At 37.6% G+C, this 21,093-nt stretch overlaps 1 protein-coding gene across 2 annotated transcripts in view; it reads left to right on the top strand.

Moving 5' to 3' along the window:
* Positions 1–21,093, top strand: part of LOC107681982 (neural cell adhesion molecule L1-like) — a 57,945-nt gene that overhangs the window by 26,600 nt on the left and 10,252 nt on the right. For both annotated transcript variants that reach the window (XM_016478379.1, XM_016478378.1), the window contains exons 2-16: positions 8,877–9,131; positions 10,622–10,636; positions 12,142–12,244; positions 13,653–13,846; positions 15,515–15,637; positions 15,728–15,898; positions 17,304–17,418; positions 17,510–17,694; positions 17,963–18,091; positions 19,061–19,204; positions 19,434–19,545; positions 19,770–19,930; positions 20,243–20,402; positions 20,504–20,628; positions 20,852–20,953. In XM_016478379.1, coding sequence (XP_016333865.1) covers positions 9,008–9,131; positions 10,622–10,636; positions 12,142–12,244; positions 13,653–13,846; positions 15,515–15,637; positions 15,728–15,898; positions 17,304–17,418; positions 17,510–17,694; positions 17,963–18,091; positions 19,061–19,204; positions 19,434–19,545; positions 19,770–19,930; positions 20,243–20,402; positions 20,504–20,628; positions 20,852–20,953 — 1,963 coding nt within the window. In that variant the 5' untranslated portion in view covers positions 8,877–9,007. The remainder of the gene's footprint in view (positions 1–8,876; positions 9,132–10,621; positions 10,637–12,141; positions 12,245–13,652; positions 13,847–15,514; positions 15,638–15,727; positions 15,899–17,303; positions 17,419–17,509; positions 17,695–17,962; positions 18,092–19,060; positions 19,205–19,433; positions 19,546–19,769; positions 19,931–20,242; positions 20,403–20,503; positions 20,629–20,851; positions 20,954–21,093) is intronic.

The following is a 21,093-nucleotide window of genomic DNA, read 5'->3' as shown; positions in this document are numbered from 1 at the left end:
TTTATCTTTTTTGTTTTTTTTTTGGCTCATTTTATTGGTAAAAGAAAACCTGCTTAATAATTATGCACACCTGAATATTAGGCATTTTTCACTTCCATCCTTCATGGACAATTATATATCATTTATAAATGATTAAAGACAAAATTAATAGTAGTTATCAATATTGATGTGGTTTGGAATTGGTAAAATGTGCTCAGAATATCAATTTAAATCAACTAGGTCATTAAATTACCTAGTGCATCCAATTTCTATTTTATGTGTATTTTATTATTTATATATTTATTTAATTTAGTAAATATATATAAATATACATTTGACCAACCTGCAATCAGTTTAATTTTACTGATATATTTGATTGATTTATCAGTAAAAATGGTGGTTGAGGTTACATTTATATAGTGCTTTGAGTCTATGAAAAAAGTGCTTTATAAATGTAACTAATAATAGTAATAAATTGCTAACTTGACCTTTGTATACACATTCATTAACGAACCCATTGACTCTACAGCTATGCCATATGTTGCTGTCGGCTAGATAAAACTGAAGCTCTCTAGTTGGTTAATTTCCCCTAGTTAATTTTCTCTAAATGCTGTCATCATTTTCTAGACACCATGTTCCCACATTTCTCTTGCTCTCTTTGTATAACCATCAGATAAATTTTTAATATTCAATCAGAATCCGTTTGATCTTGAGGCGTCTCCGTCCCTCCCTCATCTCTCCTCTCTCTCCCTTCCCCCTCGAGCTGTGTTAGAAATGTCTATACCCCCTTTCCCACCTTTCTTGTCTTAATGAACACACTTCTTTATTTGAATTATTCAGCATGTCTTTTATTCCTTCTGTTTTTATTGTGTCTGAAGGGAAAAAACATCAATATATAAATACACCTGACGGCTACTGCATCATGGAACGTGGAAAAAGACAACGGGAGTGAATATTTTTCCTGGATGCTTGTCATCTTGTCGACATTGAGTGTGGTTAGAGCATAATCTGAAAAACATCAGATAGATTTGTGTGTTGCGAGCTAGTGGTGTGTATGCTACATCCCTCCATTATAGTTTCCCCCGTGTGTGTGTGTGTGTGTGTGTGTGCGTATGAATAACTGAATTTGTATGTCCATGTATGGAGGAGATACTGTGGATACCCCGTTGCCATGGTAACGGGGATGGAGCGAGTGGGCGGTAGCCCCTCTAACAACCTTTATTTTCCACAGCTTTCTATGTCTCTGATATTAACCCTTAACCCAGAGAAACTGTGAGAAGAGTGAGGGTTTGTAGAAAGCAAGAAGCAGAATAATTATGAAAAAAAGTCTTAGACTCGGTGTTCCGCAAACATTGCATCAGTAGCGATCTAAGATACAGGTCAGTTGTCAGGTGGTTAGGGTGGCTCTCTGCTCTCCTGTGCGCGCTGGTGCTGTCGGCACACATCAGAGGCCTTTATGAAGATGCGAGGCTACACCCATGCGAGGAGGACCCCTGGGTAAACCGCATAGGATGTCAAGTCAGTAAAGCAGATAAATATCGCCTCAAGTCAGCGGTGCGGTGATCTGGGTGCACTTTAGAACTTTCCGCAGCAAAGCAAAGAGGAGTGTGTGCTTATGTCGCTGTGTGAAGAAAAGCTCAACTTTGTGTAACATCAGGGGATGAAGAGTCAAAGAGACCCATTCATGCGCTTATAAAAAGGACAGAGAAATGTTGTCCTATCCTTTATAGCTTATACTCTAGATTCTCTGTTGCTGATTTCAGACCCATGATTTACAGAGTTTTGTTTTTGCAGTAGTCCCAATTCATGCTTCTCTACACTTAATAATGTAGACAGTTACTCAGTATTGATACTCACACAAAACTTTCAATGTGGACATAATAATACATCTAAAAGAAAAAGAAAAAACACTTCCAGCTCAGTTGATTCAGTAACGTTCAGGTGAATTCGACAGAGTAATTCATACCTTAGGACTATTCATTAAAAGAACTTCATAAAATGAGTCATTCATACTGGAATCAGATTACACTTGTTGTGTTGAATATTTCTGATTCACTAAAAAGAATCTGGCTTGACTGCTGAATGGCTGTCAATGTTGTTGTTGTTTTTTTTTCTCTTTTCATATAATTAAGGGTTGTTCACAACAAAAATGGTCACTATAATGATAACCTTTTAGAACGATTATTAAAATTTGCTGTGAACGCCCTACACTCTTAAAAATAAAGGTGCTTCACGATGCCATAGAAGAACCTTTTTGTCTAAATGGTTCCATAAAGAACCTTTAACATCTGAAGAACCTTTCTGTTTCACAAAAGGTTCTTTGTGGTGAAAGAAGGTTCTTCAGATTATAAAAAGGTAAGAAAGAGATAGTTCTTTAAAGAACCTTTGACTGAATGTTTTTTTGTGAAACCAAAAATGGTTCTTTTATGGCATCGCTGTGCAGAACCTTTTAAGCACCTTTATTTTTGAGTGTAAATTCTTTTGGAACTACAGATGCACTATAAACTCTAGATTCCTTAAAAATAACCAGTTTGTAAGAGTCGTTTGTTCATGATTTATACTACAGTACAATGGTCACAGTGTTTGTCGTTTACGTCTTAATTGAAAGCTATTTCTTGCTATTATATCACCATTCGTGCTTTTTTTACTCTGTCACATTCAGTACAGACTGCAAACAACTCGGGTAAATATAATTTATTTTTCTCTGTCGATAAAGATTCAGCAGCAATGGTATAGATTCACTGTGGTCTAGTAAACACTGGTGCACATGTTTAAAAGACAGTCATTGCACGCTCTCCACAGAATATTGACTTTTTATTAGCGAGCAATAATTGCTGCTTTCGCTACTATCGTCTGAGAGTAATGAGATCAATGTAATCTGTAATCTAGCATTCCATGCACACTATTGTGTGGAGCTTGTCACCTTGGATAAGGTCTATTAGTATTAAGGCGTACTAGTATTATTTTGCCTCTACCTTGCTTTATGAACTTAACCCTTGAGTTACCTACAACAGGTTCATGCAAAATTAGATGCTGGCCTTCAAGAAGATGGTTGAATGCACAGAGAGGGCCAGTCTAGTCGCGGACCAAATATACGGTGAACAAACTGATATGAATTATGAATTTAGGTGAATTCAGGGCAAATTGTACCGGCAGGGAAGGCCAGGCTATAAATAATTTACCCTGCAGGGGGCCTCTGCAAATTACAGGCCCCCCTCTATGTCTGCTTGTCTTCTGCCACTCCTCTTTTTTCCCATTACCTTCAGTCACCTATCTCCTCCCCCTCTTTTTTCCCAGTCCCTCTTTCTTTGCCTTCAGATCTGTGTTTCTGTTGCTGTCCGTCGCTTGGCTTTCCAGACAGACAGACCCTCGGGGAGGTCTTGAGGGTGGAGGCCAAGCATGTATTAATTTATTTCCCTCCTCCGTCTCTCTCTCCTCCAGTCTTTGACACGCATCTTCACAGTCGGAGGTGGTAAATATTTAAAGAGGAGGCATGACAGAGCCCAGCCCTTATAAACACATACTGTACAGATGACTTTCACTGGAAAAACACTCTTAGTGCTGCTGCGGTTCTGCAAAACGGCACAACGCAGGGTATTGTTTGAAGAAATCGTCTGCGTGTGGATTAATATTTGCAGTTTTTTGTTTCTGATTTTAAATGAGTGCGTTAGAATACATATTCTCACTAGTTGCTTGGGGGTGCAGGGGAAATAATTATGCAAGCACATGATGATGTAAGAACAGATAAGAGATATTCTTAAAACAGTGAAGTCTACATGATCTCCTGCTGGTTTTTCTTGCAGCCTGAAATAGACAACTGAGACACTTCTTTGTAATTCACATGACCACGATTTGTGCGGTTGTTTATGTTGAAGATACAGTGGCCCAATATATACTCTACCGTTCAGCTGTTTGGGGTCTGTAATATTTTTTAATGTTAATGTTGAAAGAAGTCTCTTTCAGTATTATCATTACAGTGTATTGATATTTTGACATTCAAACATTTTTCTGTGCATTAACTGTCCAAATATATTGAGACCACTAATTATTTTTGAAAATAACTGAAGAGATTTAGACAAGACAAAAATAAGAATTAAATAAATAAATACATTTTTGTTTTAATTTGACCTGAACAATGCCTAAACACACTCTTGAGTAAAGAATGAACGGCCAATTATTCAATAGTTCAAAAACATAAATTATATGACTTGTATGTATGACTTCATCCTAGAGACTTTGGCTTCAACAATGTTAGAAATACAGACAATTTATTGATAATAGAACCATCATATCCATCAGTATAACAGTAGAATTAAAGGCCCATTTACAGTATGATCGGATAACCTCAGGATCAAATAAGGGCAGGATTTACACTTCTACAATTCTACCATAATCCAGGAATAAGGATACCAGACAAAGAAGTTGTTTAGCTTACAGCTCTCAGCTCCTGAAATACAGTATTCAGCAAGTTGGTCCCCTGAAGATTATATAACCTCCTTATATAGCCTTCTAAATATACAACTTTCTCACTATCAATGCACTTAAATAAAAACCACCCTTGTCTCGTTCCAAAGTTCTTGCATTTAGAAGAAATAAAAGCTATGATCAACACAGCCTTTGCTGTGATTACATCAACTTTCTGTCATGATATGATTCACGTTTCCACTGAAATTCAAGCAGTATATGCTATGAGTGAAGTGACATGCTCCATTTCGCAAAGATAATTGGTTGTTTTTCAGTTGCTTCAGGGTTGACATTACAGAGTTTGTTTATGTGGAATGGTGCATCAATTCTCTGCGGCGCTGAAAGCATGCTATGTTTATTATTGTTTATTTTTAATTTTTTTGCATGCACATCTGTTCTGTTCCACTGCAGGGCATCAGCGACGTTTAGTCTATGACATTCGGTAATGAGGCAGGTGACAGGATTAGATACTATCACCAACAGCTGCACAGCGGCGCTGAGAGTCCCTGACCATTGTCAATCTCCCTCACATCAGCAATAGAGGCCATGTAAGCCGTGATAGACAAGGTTCTTATCAGCATGTTGGGGTTCAAGTAGTGCCTAGAGCTCATTTCATTCATGTGACACTCCCCTTCGATTCCACACCCTCCTTTCTTCCTCTGTTCCCTGCAAGCCAGTCATGCTTGACTTGGTCAACTAGTTAGTGGCTGCTGCGTGATCATACGTTACTGGGCACGGTTTGATTGGCGGCTGGCTCCCTCCGGAGCGGCCGTGTGACAGGGCTAATCGGACTACGCTCAGCACCTCTCAGTGCCAATGAAATCTTCAGGCCCGACTCGATTCATCCTCATTTGATGGCATTTGTTAAAGGCCAACTGAGGCTAACCTGGCATCTAATTGGCTGCTGGCAATTCCCCTCCCCCTCTGATCAGTTCATACTAATATCATTGAATCTGGAGGACCAAAAGAGAGGAAAGGTGACTGATTGATTGGGCAGCTGTGTGATTTAATGGAGGAAGGGATTACTGTCTCGGCTGTCATCTTCTATCACCCCTTCTGCTCCTCCTCCTTTTCTTATCTCCTCTAATTCTTGCCTTTGCGATGAGATGTGCAGGCACAGCGCCGATTCGAGGTGACTGTGCTTAATGAGCCACGTAATCCAGGATTGAGGTGCTACACCAACATTGTGTATGATCTTCCATACGTGACCTGTAAGTAACATTATGTGGGCTCGAATGCTGACTCAAATGTTCCAGTAGCTATAAAAATTTCCATTAAATATCACTTCTCCTCCTACAGATTTTTTTTTTTGGTTGAAAAGACCAGCATTTTATATTTGGGATGCTGATGTGTTGGTGTCAGGCTTCTTGAATAGTTTAACCAGCAAGATTTTCTTGGTCTACAAAGGAATTGTCAGCAGCAAGACCATAATAAGGGATGCATGATTTTGCCTCCATATGAGATTTTTTATTTACCGGTTTTGGTTGATATGAGATATATATGGGCCCATATGTGACCCTGGACCACAAAACCAGTCATAAGTCACATGGGTATATTTGTAGCAATAAGGAAAGGAAGTTCCTATGAACTTCATTTGGAGAACTTTAAAGGTGATTTTCTCAATATTTGGATTTTTTGCACCCTCAGATTTTCAAATAGTCGTATCTCGGCCAAATATTGTCATATCCTAACAATACATCAATGCAAAGCTTATTTATTCAGTTTTCAGATTATGTATAAATTTAAATGTAAAAAAATTTACCCTCATGACTGGTTTTGTGGTCCAGGGTCGCATATTTGAATATTTAATTGTGCACGCCTATTTCTACTATATTTGCATTTAGATGAACTTTGCCATCATCTAGTCATCATCTAAAAACACTAGTAAATGTAAATGTAATTTTTAGCAAATCTCAAAATCTATATCCATTTTTCATACTGTACATTATAATGTTGTGATGACACCTCAGTTCACTTGTAGCATTAAAAATGACTGATCTTAGTCTTTAGAGTTTTATTTTTAATGTATTTAGACAAAATTGTATGGAATTTTAGATTGACCCATTTATCAGATATTAGTCAGAACATAAAAAAATATTTAAGGTTACTATATATTAAGTATTAAATATTTAAAGTTTAGCTATGCATAGTTCATTTTTGAGGGTGGAATCTAGTGATCTAAATCTGATCTGATTTCCCACACAAATTTCGCAACAGGTTCAAGCTGGTCATGAGGACTTTCCATGTTGACCTTACCATTATTGTTGAAATACAAGTCATGATTTTTATCATCTGAAACAACATCTCTCAACAATACCATTTTGACCTGGTGTGACTTTTTTTCAGGAAAATACAGTAGCTTTAGTTTGAAAGTGACTTCTGTGTTTCATACATCACTACACTATTGATAATGGATGAGGGTCTTTTTTTTTTGTGACCGCACTTTTAGACGGAATTCTGACAGAAATCATATTCTTTTTTTTTGTATTTTTAATTTATTTTGACAAAATAGTATATATTTTATGTTTTATGCATAGGGTCTTCCACTAGAGGCAGAAGAGGTGGCAGGTAAGAGGGTGGAGACCTGTTCTCAGGGGCCTCAGGGGACTGTGATCCAACCCTGTGATCCAACCCTGTGATGCTTGTCCACCAGCTACACCTAACCACCTACATGAAACAGCTTGGAAATTCATGCTAGTCCGAGTCGGTCTTTTCAGCAGGGTTATCTTTGTGTGTGTGCAAGGGTGTGGGAGAGTGAAAGATTATGCTTTACTCCTCCTTCAACCTTTCCTTCCGCTCCAAGGTCACTCAGCTCCAGGGTTTGGCACCAGGAGGGTACAGCGGTAAAGATATGCATAGCTGCCAGCTGCTGTCAGACACGCTGCACCCAAGCCAACAAAAATATCCACCTCTCGCTCCTTATTTCATTTCATCCTCATTCTCTGTCTGAAGTTTTTATCACATGTCCTCGGGGAGCTCGTTTTTGTACAGTAGTGTGATCAAGGCTTGTGAATGAAAAAAGACGGTTGTTTGATCCAGTGATAGTGCTGATCAGTGGAGCCACACACGCAGGTCTTTGTGGTGTCATTTGGCAGGCCCAAATACAAATGGAGAACTCCTCCTGCAGAATATCTCATAAGCCTGTGGCGTGAGCGATAGCTGCTCTAATAGATGCTTATCTCCTCAAAAAGACCCAGACATTTTTTTATATTCATCTTCCACCGGCCTTCATTCATCATTATGTATTAATGACCCTGACCATTAAGGTCTGCTGAGGAAATGCATTGAGTAAATTGCTTTATGAGATGACTGTGGATCTGTGATTGCGATAAGAACAATTTGCCATGTGCTTGCACTTATGGTCACTTTATCTATAAAATTACGTCTGGTATTTATATCAATTGAATGTATTATGTCTTGCTCTGTATTGAGTCTTTTAGGAATAATATCAAGGCACTTTAAATAGTGAAGTGCCTTGATATAAAGATTTAGCTGATACAGAATATTTTAATGTTATGACTGATAACTTAATTTTAAGCATACACATTTTATAGAGTATATAAAAAAACTTTTTATAGAGTAAAAAGGTAAGCTCTGATATTACTCTGCCAATATCAGATACAATAATAATATTTATTATTATTATTAGTAGTAGTAGTAGTAGTAGTAGTAGTAGTAGACAAGTGGTACAAACAAACAAATAAATGAAAATTTAAATATCACCATCATTATAGTATTAATGCTACTACTACTATTGCTACTAATAATAGTAAAAATTATATATAATACATAGAATCGGTATTAATGTAAGAACCAATATTAAATACTGATATTAATAGCATTATTATTATTCTAAATATAATATTAGTATAAATAATGTTATCTTAACCAACAACAAGTACCATGGTACTACCATGGTTGCTGGACTTTTTTGAAGTACTGCGGATTACAGTGTACTGTAAATGACATTAATTTGATAATTATTGTGCACCATGGTATTGCCGTCTGATACCATCACTCTACCACGGTACCACCACATTATATTTTGTAATAATTGGACATTAGATTTATATTTATGCATTTGGCAAATGCTTTTATCCAAAGCAACTTACATTGCATTAAGTTCAGTACATTTTTATCAATTAATGCATTCCCAGAGAATCGAATCTGTGGCCTTGGTGTTGCTAATGCCATGCTCTACGGTTTTCTCTTCTTTATGCTCACAACATATGCACCTCTGGTTTTTACTGTGCCCCCAACTCCACCCCTCTCTCTTCCTCGACCTCTCACTCTGTCCTTTGTCTCTTGTCTTTCTGGCTCCCTCTGTCCTGGGCCATGTGGAGGTCTGAATGTTTTTTCTCTACACACGTGGGTCTCCCCCTCCTGCCCCTCCCTCCCTCCCTCACTCTCTCTCTCTCTCTCCTCTCTTGCAGTGAGAGTGCATCAGGAGGGTGTGGACCTGAGAGAAACCTACAGGAAGAAGAAACAGTGAAGATTGCTCTTCTCTGACTGGGATAATCACAGATTTTCCTGCCCGTTGTGTTTGTGCCTGTCAGCAGGTGCAATGCCTGCCACATCACAACAGCAGGTGGGCAGCAGGGGGCGATGCGCTGCTCTCCTGCTCCCTCTCCTCCTGCTATCCGTGGCTCCCAGGCCTGGGAATGCCACCATCAACATCCCATCCAAATGTGAGTACAGGATTTTACATTGCATTCAATATGCATGTGCATGGTGAGTGTTTTTTTTTATTTGCATTGATTGTTGCAGTATTATAATGTTTGCTATGTTATATTGTTATGGTTAAAAAGTGCAGAATGAGCTGTTTTAACTGAATTTAATTGCTAAATTGATTATACTATTGATTCGAGTGCCTAGTACAGACCTGATTAGAAAGGACATTCAAGCATGCAGTGATTGAAACGCACCTGAGCAGGAACTGTAAACATAGCAGCTGCTACAAGCTTCCTAAAGCTATAAACAGCACTGGGTTTGTTGCTATTATTGTACATCTGCAATTTAAGATTGCAGCTATGTATCATTGTATCAGAGAATCTCTCTTTCCTGCCCCTCCAAACACACACACAAAAAGAAGAGGAGAAAAACTAGATGAAAACTGCAAAACAGAAATGCACCAGAATGAGATGTCAGTGAAGAGTTACACCTACATTAAAGGTCACGCTTTCTCTTGACTTTCAATTAGTGACCTTTAAACAGGAAATGTGGACATGGATGTGACCAATGAGATCGATAACACACCCACATTAAAATGTTCAGCCAGAAAACACAGCCTGACCGGGTCTGTCCCATATGCTGTCTGCTAATTCTCTGATCCTGTCTCATGACATTCAGCATGTTTGTTTTCTTTTTAAGTTGTTGGGACTGCAGGACCAAGCAGTCTTGCAAAAGGGTGGTTGAATTCAAGGAAGGAAAATAGCTAGATAGGGAGTTTATTTTAGCTCTGCTTTGCCAGCATCTTGTTATCTCTAGTGTTCCTCTTGTTGGCCAGCTGATCTATAGTCCAGGTGTCTGAGCTGGCATCATGTGTTTTCTTTGTTTCGCCTCCAAACAGTGTAATCATACCATCACAAACATGTGTTTCATTAAGAAAAGGCTTAATACAATCGATGTGTGTGAAGGTCAGGTTTTGCCTTCACTGTTGGAGCTGAATGTCCTCATGAGGATAGTAAAAATCTGAGCCAACTCATAAGGAAAACAGCCTACTAAACATTTAATAATGTCTTAATGAAAATCTAAAAATGCTAAATGGTAGGGTATAGAAAATATAAGTATTTAAAAAATATTCAAACAGAAAACAATTGAAGTCAAAGGAAAGTTCACACCATGACTGAAGAACAAACGTGTGTCTATACTTGTGTGTGCCGAATTTCTGGAAAAGTCCTTGCACATCCAGTTAAACTTCTAATCCTCTTTTGAAAAAATGGTTCAGACATGGGACAATTAGTGTCTTAATTAAAATCTAAAAATGCCAAAAGTGTCTGTAGAGGTTTGAGTTAGATGAAGGGTGTTGTAATTAGCTTAATTTAAGAATGATAGATGTATAGGTGCAGTTTATGTGTATGTGTCCATGTGTGTAAAATACATATGAGTGCATGTTGTTGGTGTGCATTACTGCAATCTAAAAATATTTATTTCCCCCCCCTGCTGACTCAATGGACAGACAAAATAAGAGATTGTGAGTATTTCTGGCATGTATAATGTTTTTGCATGTACTAACTCTACTCCACTAAAATTTCCCGGACTCATTCCAATAACGGAAGACAGCCTGCAGCAACAGCCAAAACCGATCAGCTGATAAATGTGTTTGTTATATTCAGAAGTGTGGGAATGATTGTGCAGAATTCAAGGGTGCATTAAGGCATGAATCTTTTAAAATGAATGATTATCTTCCGTAAAGGCACGAGAGATAGACATGCCTCCCAGTTATAATGGTTAATGATCCAAAACTGGTCCATCACCAGGGATTACATTAATTTTTAAACAATGCCCTTTTTTAATCTATGGTTTTTCCTCCTTGTCCACCTGTTTTTGCCATTAAAATGATTGATAAATATGCTTTATACAGATGGATGGATGGATGGATGGATGCATAGATAGACGGATGGATTGATGACGGATAGACGGCTGGACAGATAGATATGATTTGTACAGATGATAGATAGATAGATAGATGGATGGATGGATGGATGGACGGACAGACAGACGTATGGATTGATGATAATTTGTACAGATGATAGATAGATAGATAGATAGATAGATAGATAGATAGATAGATAGATAGATAGATGGATTGATGATGGATAGACGGCTGGACAGATAGATATAATTTGTACAGATGATAGATAGATAGATAGATAGATAGATAGATAGATAGATAGATAGATAGATAGATAGATAGATACGGACGGATGGATGGAAGGATGACGGATAGATGGCTGGACAGACAGATAGATAGTTAGCCATGTAAATGTCTGAACTGCATAGTGAGGATCACTCTACCCTTTCCCAGATATCAGTGTTGTTATTTGTCTAGTATAAGCGCTTGTTTATAGCCTCGGTGACCCTGTCCGTAGATTACATCACTAATGCTTTATGCTCTCGCTGTCTGCCTCTCTTATTCATTCTTCTAGTCTCAGTTTCTTCCTGCTCTCGATGCTTTCACAGGCCACTCATCCGTAAAACAACCGACACTTAGAGAACATCTCAGGCTCACCTAATCTCCATGTATTACCTCTGCATGCTTTACACTGCACTCTTAATTTCCCTCTTTTCACTTGGGAGTTTCTAATGACATGCATGATATTCCATTTCCCGCATATGCCGATTGGATCTAACTGAGTGTGTGCTTTGGTGAGAAGCAGGGGCACTTGCTTCAGAACAGAACTGAGGTTTAGTGGGAAACTTCACTGAAGTCAGTGGCGCAGCGGATCATTAAGCTGTTTTGAATATTGGTGTCATGTGATTACAGCAGGTCAACGAAACGACTGCTTAACTACTGTGACTAATATGCCTTCCCTTTCCACATCTGAAGTGACTAACAAATGAGCTGAAGTTATTATAGCTCTGTGAAAATAGAAGTCTATTTCTATTTTTAGGGTGTTGCTTTGCTAACTTCACAGCTCGCAGAAATGTAACTGGTTAATTGAATGTTTGCTGTGTGATTGTGTACTCTCTCCACAGTGAAAAGCCCCCCAGTGATTACCGCTCAGCCGAAGTCTGTAACCACCTTTTCAGCAGATGACATCACACTCACCTGTGAGGCAACTGGGAATCCCCCGCCCACGTTAGTATCCATAGCAACACAGTTACATAATTTGGTAACAGTTTCCTTGAAGCCTATACAGTATATAATGCTTTTATATATTGCTTTGTATTTTGCATTGTATTCTTTCATAAATAATTGTAAACACTGTTGCAATGCACTATTATACTAACCATTTCCTAGATACACATTTAAACTTACCGTGCATTATGATACTATATTATGTCTTTTAAAGACGCCATAAAATCAAAATGGGTTTTGTCTGTTAGCTGTCTGATAATGTATGTTAGCTTTGAGGCCTATATGCTACAATCAAGCTATTCCATTGGCTATATATATTTGAACAATATAATATATGTGACCCTGGACCACAAAACCATAAGTCATAAGTCATAAGTCATAAGTAGCACGGGTATATTTGTAGCAATAGCCAACAATACACTGTATGGGTCAAAATGATCGATTTTTCTTTTATGCCAAAAATCATTAGGATATTAAGTAAAGATCATATGAAGATATTTTGTAAATTTCCTACAGTGAATATATTAAAACTAAATTTTTGATTAGTAATATGCATTGCTAAGAACTTCATTTGGACAACTTTAAAGGCAATTTTCTCAATATTTAAATTTTTTGCACCCTCAGATTCCAGATTTTCAAATAGTTGTATCTCGGCCAAATGTTGTCCTATCCTAACAAACCATACATCAATGGAAAGCTTATTTATTAAAAAAATTGAACCTTGTGACTGGTTTTGTGGTCCACGGTCACATATTGTAAATGTGGTTACAGTAATTTAAAAAAAGTTTTTTTAAGGTGTATTATAAGGTATTATAGATTCTATTTTAGTACATTATATACGCTACCATTCAAAAGTTTTGAGTCAATAAGAGTTTTTAATGATTTTGAAAGAAGTCTCTAATGCACACCAAAGCTGCATTTATTGGATCAAAATACAGCAAAAACTGTAATATGGTGAAATATTATTACAATTTAAAGTAAATGTTTTTTGTTGAAAAAAGTAAATTTTTTATTGTAGTATATTTTAAAATTTAATTTATTCCTGTGATGGCAAAGCTGAATTTTTAGCATCATTACTTTAGTCTTCAGTGTCACATGATCCTTCAGAAATCATTCTAATATGGTTTCATTTATTTGAAATAGAAAACTTTTGTAGCAATATTCATGTATTTCGTGTCACTTTTGACCAATTGAATGCATCCTTCCTGAACAGTAGTAGGCTAGTAGCTAATAATTCCTTAAAAAAAAAAAAGTTTACTTTCACCAAACTGTTGAACATTTTTTAGATATATCTTATTATTAATTAAAAAAAAAGATTTATTGCTATAGCGATTTAATTTAAGGATGTTATTTTTCTCTGTTCTGTTAAAAATGACTGTTATTTATTTCTTATCTGCTTCATTGCTAGGTTCCGCTGGGTGAAAGATGGTGTGGAGTTTGACCCCTCTAAAGACCCTGAACTCTCCGTGTCCAGAGATTCTGGGACCTTCTCGTTGACAGCCAAAGATGGACCCATTCACCAATATCAGGGCAGATACAACTGCTCCGCGTCTAACGTTCTCGGCACAGCGGTGTCAAACGAGGCTCGCATTGTCACGGAGAGTAAGTCGCTCTCATCACTGCAACATTATAAAGCGACACACTTATGACTGCCTGTTTGATATCCTGACGTTACCACATGCAGTGAGTTTTCTGTAGAGAAAATCTGGCGCGCAGCAGATAACAGCCCAAAATCAAGCCCCTTGCCCCCTGTTGTGTCATACGCACAAAATGACATTTAGAGGAAAATTACAGCTCATTGTGTGTGCCAGTCACACTAGCAGTTTGAAGAATTCCAGAACGAATAAAAATCCCCAATTGCTTCCCAATTAGCTATCAAACAACACTTTGTACGGAAAAACAACAACAAAACAATTGTTTTGACTAGCTATCTAGCAATCTACCTGTCTCCTTTACGCTATCCCGACCTCTCTGCCAGTTTCCCTGACAACGGTTACCTCAGAAACCAGTGCGAGTCGTGTAAGTGTGTCAGTGGGGACGACCACTCGTGGGATTAATATGTGCAGGAAGTGAGAGTACTCAGCATGAGCGGGGCTAACAATAGCCCACATATTATGAACTCCACTCGCAGCTGGGGCTGGCCACATTAATATGTGCATCATCACACACCTATTTCATATCATGACAAGCCAAGGCATCTTCTAAATAATGTTGGACTAGTTATGTAGTTTTTAATTGCATCCTGGTGTTCATTTGTTTTGTCAGCTGTGCTGTGGATAATTACTTGCTAGCTAATTAACACACTCCGGTTTCTCGCAAGATAAAATGTATCTGAAATTGTGTTGTAAACTGTGATTTTAAAACTTCTTCATACACAACTGAGATTGAAAGTTTAAGGTCAGCTAAAAGTTTTAAGTTTTTTTTTTTAAAGATATTAATAATTTTAGTCAGGTTACATTCAATTGATTAAATTGAAAATAAAGACATTTTAATGTTACAAAAGATTTCTTTTTTTAATCAGTGCTGCAGTGTTATTTTAGCATGATTGATTTGTTATAGATTTTATTAAAAATTTGAAATTATTTGTATTTTCTGTTTTTTTTTTTTTTTTTTTAATTTACGTTTTTTTATTGTTTTATTGTGTGTTTTTGGAATTTGTATTAGTTTTTAATTGTGTGTGTGTGTGTGTGTTTATGTGTGTGTATCATTGAGTTTTTTATTATAGATTTTATTAATGTTTTGAGATTTGTTTGTATTTTCTGTTTTTATTTTCGTTTTAATTCATTTGTTTTTTAGTAATTGTGTTTTTGTAATTCTGTGTGTGTGTATATATACTGTATAAGTTTTAGTTTTTATTTTTAGTTATTTTAGTACATCGTATTAAATGAAAATGAGAATGCCTTTGCAACTAGCTAAAATATTTTTTTTTGTCATAAAATAATCCTGAAAAACAAAATTGTATAAGGGTTTCCACAACAATATTAAGCAGCACAAATGTTTTCAATATTGATAATAATATGAAATGTGTCTTGAACACCAAATCAGCATATTAGAATGTTTCCAAAGTATCATGAGACACCGGAGTAATGGAAGATAAAAATTCAGCTTTGCCATCACAGGAATAAAATAAATTTTAAAACATATTACAGTAGAAATTAGTTATTTTAACTACTGTATTTTTCATCAAATAAATGCAGCCTTGGTGAGCATTAAAAAAACTTTTGAACGGTAGTGCAATTTTGATTCATTCTCTTCTCTGTTCTCTTGCAGACACTCCCACTCTACAGAAGGAGAAGAAGGTGTCGAAGAAGGTGGAGGATGGAGAGAGTGTGGTGCTTCCCTGTAATCCTCCTAACAGCACTGTGGCTCCGGTCATCCACTGGATGGACAAGAGTTAGTCTGTTTTTATCCTGATTTATCCATGTTAAACATGAACCATATCTCAGCAATATATGCATCTATGTCTACGTCTTTTTCTCTTAGAGCTGCGGCACATTCAGCAAAACGAGCGTGTGATTCAGGGTCGCGATGGAAACTTGTACTTCTCTCATGTGACTGTGGCAGACAGTCGAGAGGACTACACCTGCAACACTCAGTTCCCCAGCGCGCGCATCATCGTCCTCAAAGAGCCCATCAAACTCACTGTTGTCCCCTGTAAGCATCAAGACAGAGGATGCTGACTGTCCTTGACCAACCTTTGCTTGCCCTTAAAAACTTTTAGCCTGAACAGAGGGGAACGAGCCAGACATTGAGTTATTTTTAAAATAACACCGTGTCTTAAGATGCAATGCCAATGGTGCAAAACACTGACAAACAGTGAGACTCAGTGAAACCAAAGATGTTTGTTTGGTGTATATATGCACATAGACTAACAGAACAGATGGAGTGAAAGAAAAGGTCCTGTGTAGGGATAGGCAAAATATGGGATATTCACAATTAATTTAAAATGATTTTGCTGGTGATATAGATAATTTATGCATTTTGAATTTGCCATATCTTCATATCATAAAGAGCGTAATTTGTTTCCCAAACTGACTATGACTGTTTTTGCAGTCATAAAAGCAAAAAGTTACTTAGTTACTTTTGTTTCATTCAGTGGTTAATTTGCATATCTATCTATCTATCTATCTGTCTGTCTGTCTGTCTGTCTGTCTGTCTGTCGATCTATCGATCTGTCTATCTGTCTTTCTGTCTGTCTGTCGGTCGGTCGGTCGGTCGGTCGGTCGGTCGGTCGTTCTGTCCATTCATCATAATCCATCCGTGCATTGTTTATTTTGTTCTGCCTGTCCATTCATTCAATTTTTCTTTTATCCTGTCTGTCCATCCATCCATCCATACATACTTTCTTTTGTTCTGTCTGTCCATGCGTCCATTCATCATGATCCATCCATCTTTTTTTGTTCTGTCCATCCATCCATCCATCCATCCATCCATCGTTTCTTTTGTTCTGTCTGTCCATTCATTAATTGTTTCTTTTATCCTGTCTGTCTATCCATCCATGATAGATCCATCCATCCATGTTTTTTTGTTGTCTGTCCATCCATCCATCCATCTATTGTTTCTTTTGTTCTGTCTGTCCATTTCCTATCAGTCCATCCATCCATGACGGATCTATCCATCCATCTTTTCCCTTTTTTCGTCTGTCCATCCGTCCATTAATTATGATTCATCCATCTATCCATCGTTTCTTTTGTTCTTTCTGTCCATTCATTCATTGTTTCTTTTATTCTGTCTGTCCATCCATCCATGATGGATCCATCCATCAGTCTTTTCTTTTGTCTGTCTGTCCATCCATCCATCTATTGTTTCTTTTGTTGTCTGTTCATCCATCCATCTTTTTTGTTCTGTTTGTCCATCTATCCATCCATCTGTCCATTTATTTATCATTCTTTTGTTTTTCATTCTGTCTATCTGTCTGATGTCATAAAAATGTTGAGATATTAAGCTGTTTTGCCCAGTCTTAGTCCTGTGTGAACACCCACTTACTGCAGCTGTAATTGTTTACCATGCCCTCTCTCCTCGTTTCCCTCAATAATTCCGTCTTTGTCTGTATCTGTAGCTAACTCAGTGGTGCGTAACAGAAGACCACAGATGATGCGACCCACTGGCTCCCGCAGCTCCTACCTGGTGCTCAGCGGCCAAAACCTGGACCTGGAGTGCATTGTTCAGGGCCTGTAAGTCAAACCTGCTCTGACTGTGTGTCTTTGAGAGTTACTTCCTTGAAAAGTGTCCAGTATGTTTACATCCTTTTCTCTTACTCACTAGCCCCTCTCCCAATATCCAGTGGATCAGGAAAGATGGAGTCCTGTCTGAGTCCCGCACATCCAAAGATAGTTATGATCGAGTTCTGCGCTTTAAGAATATCTCAGAGTCTGACAGCGGCGAGTACCAGTGTACCGCCACAAATCTGCAAGGCATAATCACTCACACCTACAGCGTCACTGTAGAAGGTACTGTATGCTTCACACTGCCAGATCACATCCTCTCCAGATTTAGATGTGGGGTGTGAACTTGCGAACATCTATGGGAGGATGACTTCAAAAACAAAAAAAACTTCAAATTAAACTGAACAATCTCAGGCAAGAGTTACAGTGTGAACTTATTAGTGTATTATTGCTTGGTAAAAGCTTTTTTGCTACCTCACTTCCCTTTCAGAAGGTTGTATATAACTGTTGGCTGAAACTTTTCATGATTAGTTTGTGTTTTGTTGCGGTCTAGCTGCCCCATATTGGACTAAAGAACCAAAGAGCCAGCTATATGCCCCGGGAGAGACAGTCAAACTGGAATGTAAGGCTGATGGCATTCCCAGCCCTGAGGTCACCTGGAGCATCAATGGCAATCTTACTGGTAATTGATTCAGTCAAGACACCTTCCATTTAGTAATGCAGGGTTTCCCAAACTGGGGTTTGTGAGGAAACTGCAAGGGGTTTACGACTTGATGAAAAACTAATTAATACAATTATAAAACTGTAAAAATGTTGTTTTTGTAAATAAAAACCATTAACAAATACTTTAAAAATGTTTGTTTTCCTGCATGTCATGTGCACATTAACTGAAGTCATTAACTGAACTGTAACCATGTGAATGTTTTCCTAAATTATTGAAACATTAACTTAAAATCTGAGGAGATACTTGAAATAAATATTTTAGGTCAAAGTGGTTCAGCTCACAAAAAATGATTTGGAATCACTGGTTTAAAGTTCAGCCAAATTTTTTTTTTTATTATTATTTCGTCATCTATTTTAGGTCAAAGTGGTTCAGCTCACAAAAAATGATTTGGAATAACTGGTTTAAAGTTCAGCCAAATTTTTTTTTTTATTATTATTTCGTCATTAAGTCAACCTCATGTTGTTCTAAACTTGTATGGACTTCTGTCTTCTGTTGAACTCAAAAGAAGATATTTTGAAGAAAATGGGTAACCAAACATTTGCTGGTAGCCATTGACTTCCATAGTAGGGAAAACATACTATGGAAGTCAGTGGCTACTGGCAACTATTTGGTTACCAACATTCTTTAAACGATCTTCTTTGAAACAAAATCGTTCAACAGAAGAAAAACAGTCATACATGGAACAACATGAGAGTTTGTTTAGTTTAAATAAACTAAATAAACTCTCATGTTGTTCCATGTATGACTTTTTTTCTTCTGTTGAATGATTTAGTTTTTCTGTTGAATTGTAGGAACAACATGAGAGTGAGTAAATGATGTTGAGTTGACCTATCCCTTTAATGTATATTTTGCTTGTATATGTAGAATAATATTTGAGACAATGGTATATGACCTTGTATTGACATACTGAGGTGTCGTTTTGCGTAGATATTGACCCAGACCCCAGACGCAGTGTGAAACATGGTGTTCTCACTCTGAAGAATGTGGAACTCAGTGACACTGCAGTGTATCAGTGCAAAGCAGTCAATAAGCACAGCTCTATACTCATCAATGCCTACGTCTATGTTATAGGTAAGGGCATTTTCAAAAACAGCTCTTAAAAAGCTATTTTTGTTGTTGAGCTGGCTAAGACAACATACGAGTCCAGAATATTGTAGATGTATGGGTAAACTACCCTAGCAACTGCATAGCAACATGCTAACAACAACTCAAAACACCTTGGCAACTGTCATAGCTATTTTCTTTTGTAGAAACTAAATACATTTTCTAGTGTCTAATGTTTTATATTTGGTTTTTCTAGAACTGCCTCCCCAGATTCTGACAGAAGATGGTCTGATGTACTCTGTGGCAGAGGGACAGATGATTGAGCTGGCTTGTGAGACCTTTGGCTCTCCTCGGCCTAATGTCACATGGTGAGACAGACTCGATCCTGTGGGGTGTCCCTTCCTCACATGCCAGAACTGCTCCAGCCAGCTGTCCTGATTATTGTTGGGGGGAAGCTGCTTTGTGGGGAATCCATTAGTGGAAATGGGCAAAATCACACTCAATAGTCAACATTTAAAAAAAAAAATATCGGTGTTCTTGAAATTTTGCATCCATTTAAAAAGGCTAAAATGAATATTTTGTGTGTTCGCAGGGAGGGTGAGACCTGGGGCACTCTTGTAGCCAACCCAAGGATGAGCCAGTTACTCGATGGCTCTCTGCAGATCAGTAACGCCTCCCTCAATGACAGTGGCCAGTACACCTGCACTGTCAGCAACAGCAAAATCACCATCACCGCTGAGCTGGACGTACTCAGTGAGTTCCACATGCTTGAATATTCATTCTTGATTTCATTTCATGCTGTAAGGATCATTGCTTTTGTTGATTAATATTATAAATAATAATATTTAAAGAGTTTTTTTTATTATAACAATAAAAATTGGTTAAACATATAAGACTAATTTGGGATCTATATTCTGAAAGTCTCTTATCTTTCATAATTTAATTTCTTGTGGATTTTTTTTTTAAATAATAAAGTTTTTTTTTTATTGAAACACAAGACACAAAAAAGAACTTTTTTCACTTAAAATGAAGCTATTTTTTACTAATAGAAATTCTGTCTAACAGATAAGACAGTCATTGTGAAACCTCCACTGGCTCTGCGAATCCAGCGGAGGAAGCCCGCTACCCTCACCTGTGAGTACCAGGTGGACTCCAGGCAGGACGCCCCTCAAGTCCAGTGGAGGAAAAACCGACAGAAGCTCACAGAGTCCTCTGATTCAGACAAGTATGCTTTTATACCTTCGTTTCCCTCAGAATGCTTCAAAAAGGCTTAGTTTAAGCTGTATAACATGATCTCATGAACATTATTAACCATAAATGTCTTAGGTACATAATAGATGAATCTACCCTCATAATACCTGATGTCAAAGAAGAGGATGAAGGGATTTACACCTGTGAAGTCATTACCACTCTGGATATAGCTGAAGCGAGTGGCTCCATCACTATCGTTGGTAAGTAACTTTATAATATGGCCATTTCTAAACCCTTTTACGTGTCTGGATCTATATTGCTGTATGTGTATTGCATGTTGTATGATAATGTGACCTACAAAAAGGACAAAAGGACATGTTTTGCTGTAGGGCAAGATTAAAGAAATAACCTTTGAAAACCATAGATGCCTTGTTTTTATTAGCATCTTACCACCTGAGCTCTTTGTCAACCCTCATTCACCAGACCGACCAGACCCTCCGACCCAAATACAGATGACCGAACCTAAAGACCGCAGTGTCACTCTCAGCTGGACACCAGGAGATGATCATAACAGCCCTGTGCTAGGTACCGTATGTTTTTCCTGTTTAGGCAACAGTTTAAGTGTACGCAGTCAGTATTTGAAGCATGTCAATCTTTTGTGCTACTTATTGATCTTTTCCCCTTTAAATGTCAAATGTTGTATAAATTTATGGTTGAACAAATTA

Source organism: Sinocyclocheilus anshuiensis, unplaced genomic scaffold (assembly GCF_001515605.1).
Source record: "Sinocyclocheilus anshuiensis isolate Anshui unplaced genomic scaffold, SAMN03320099.WGS_v1.1 scaffold2090, whole genome shotgun sequence".
NCBI classification, from domain to species: Eukaryota; Metazoa; Chordata; class Actinopteri; order Cypriniformes; family Cyprinidae; genus Sinocyclocheilus; species Sinocyclocheilus anshuiensis.
The sequence above is the reverse complement of the archived record's forward strand: the minus strand, read 5'-3'. Positions and strand labels throughout refer to the sequence as shown.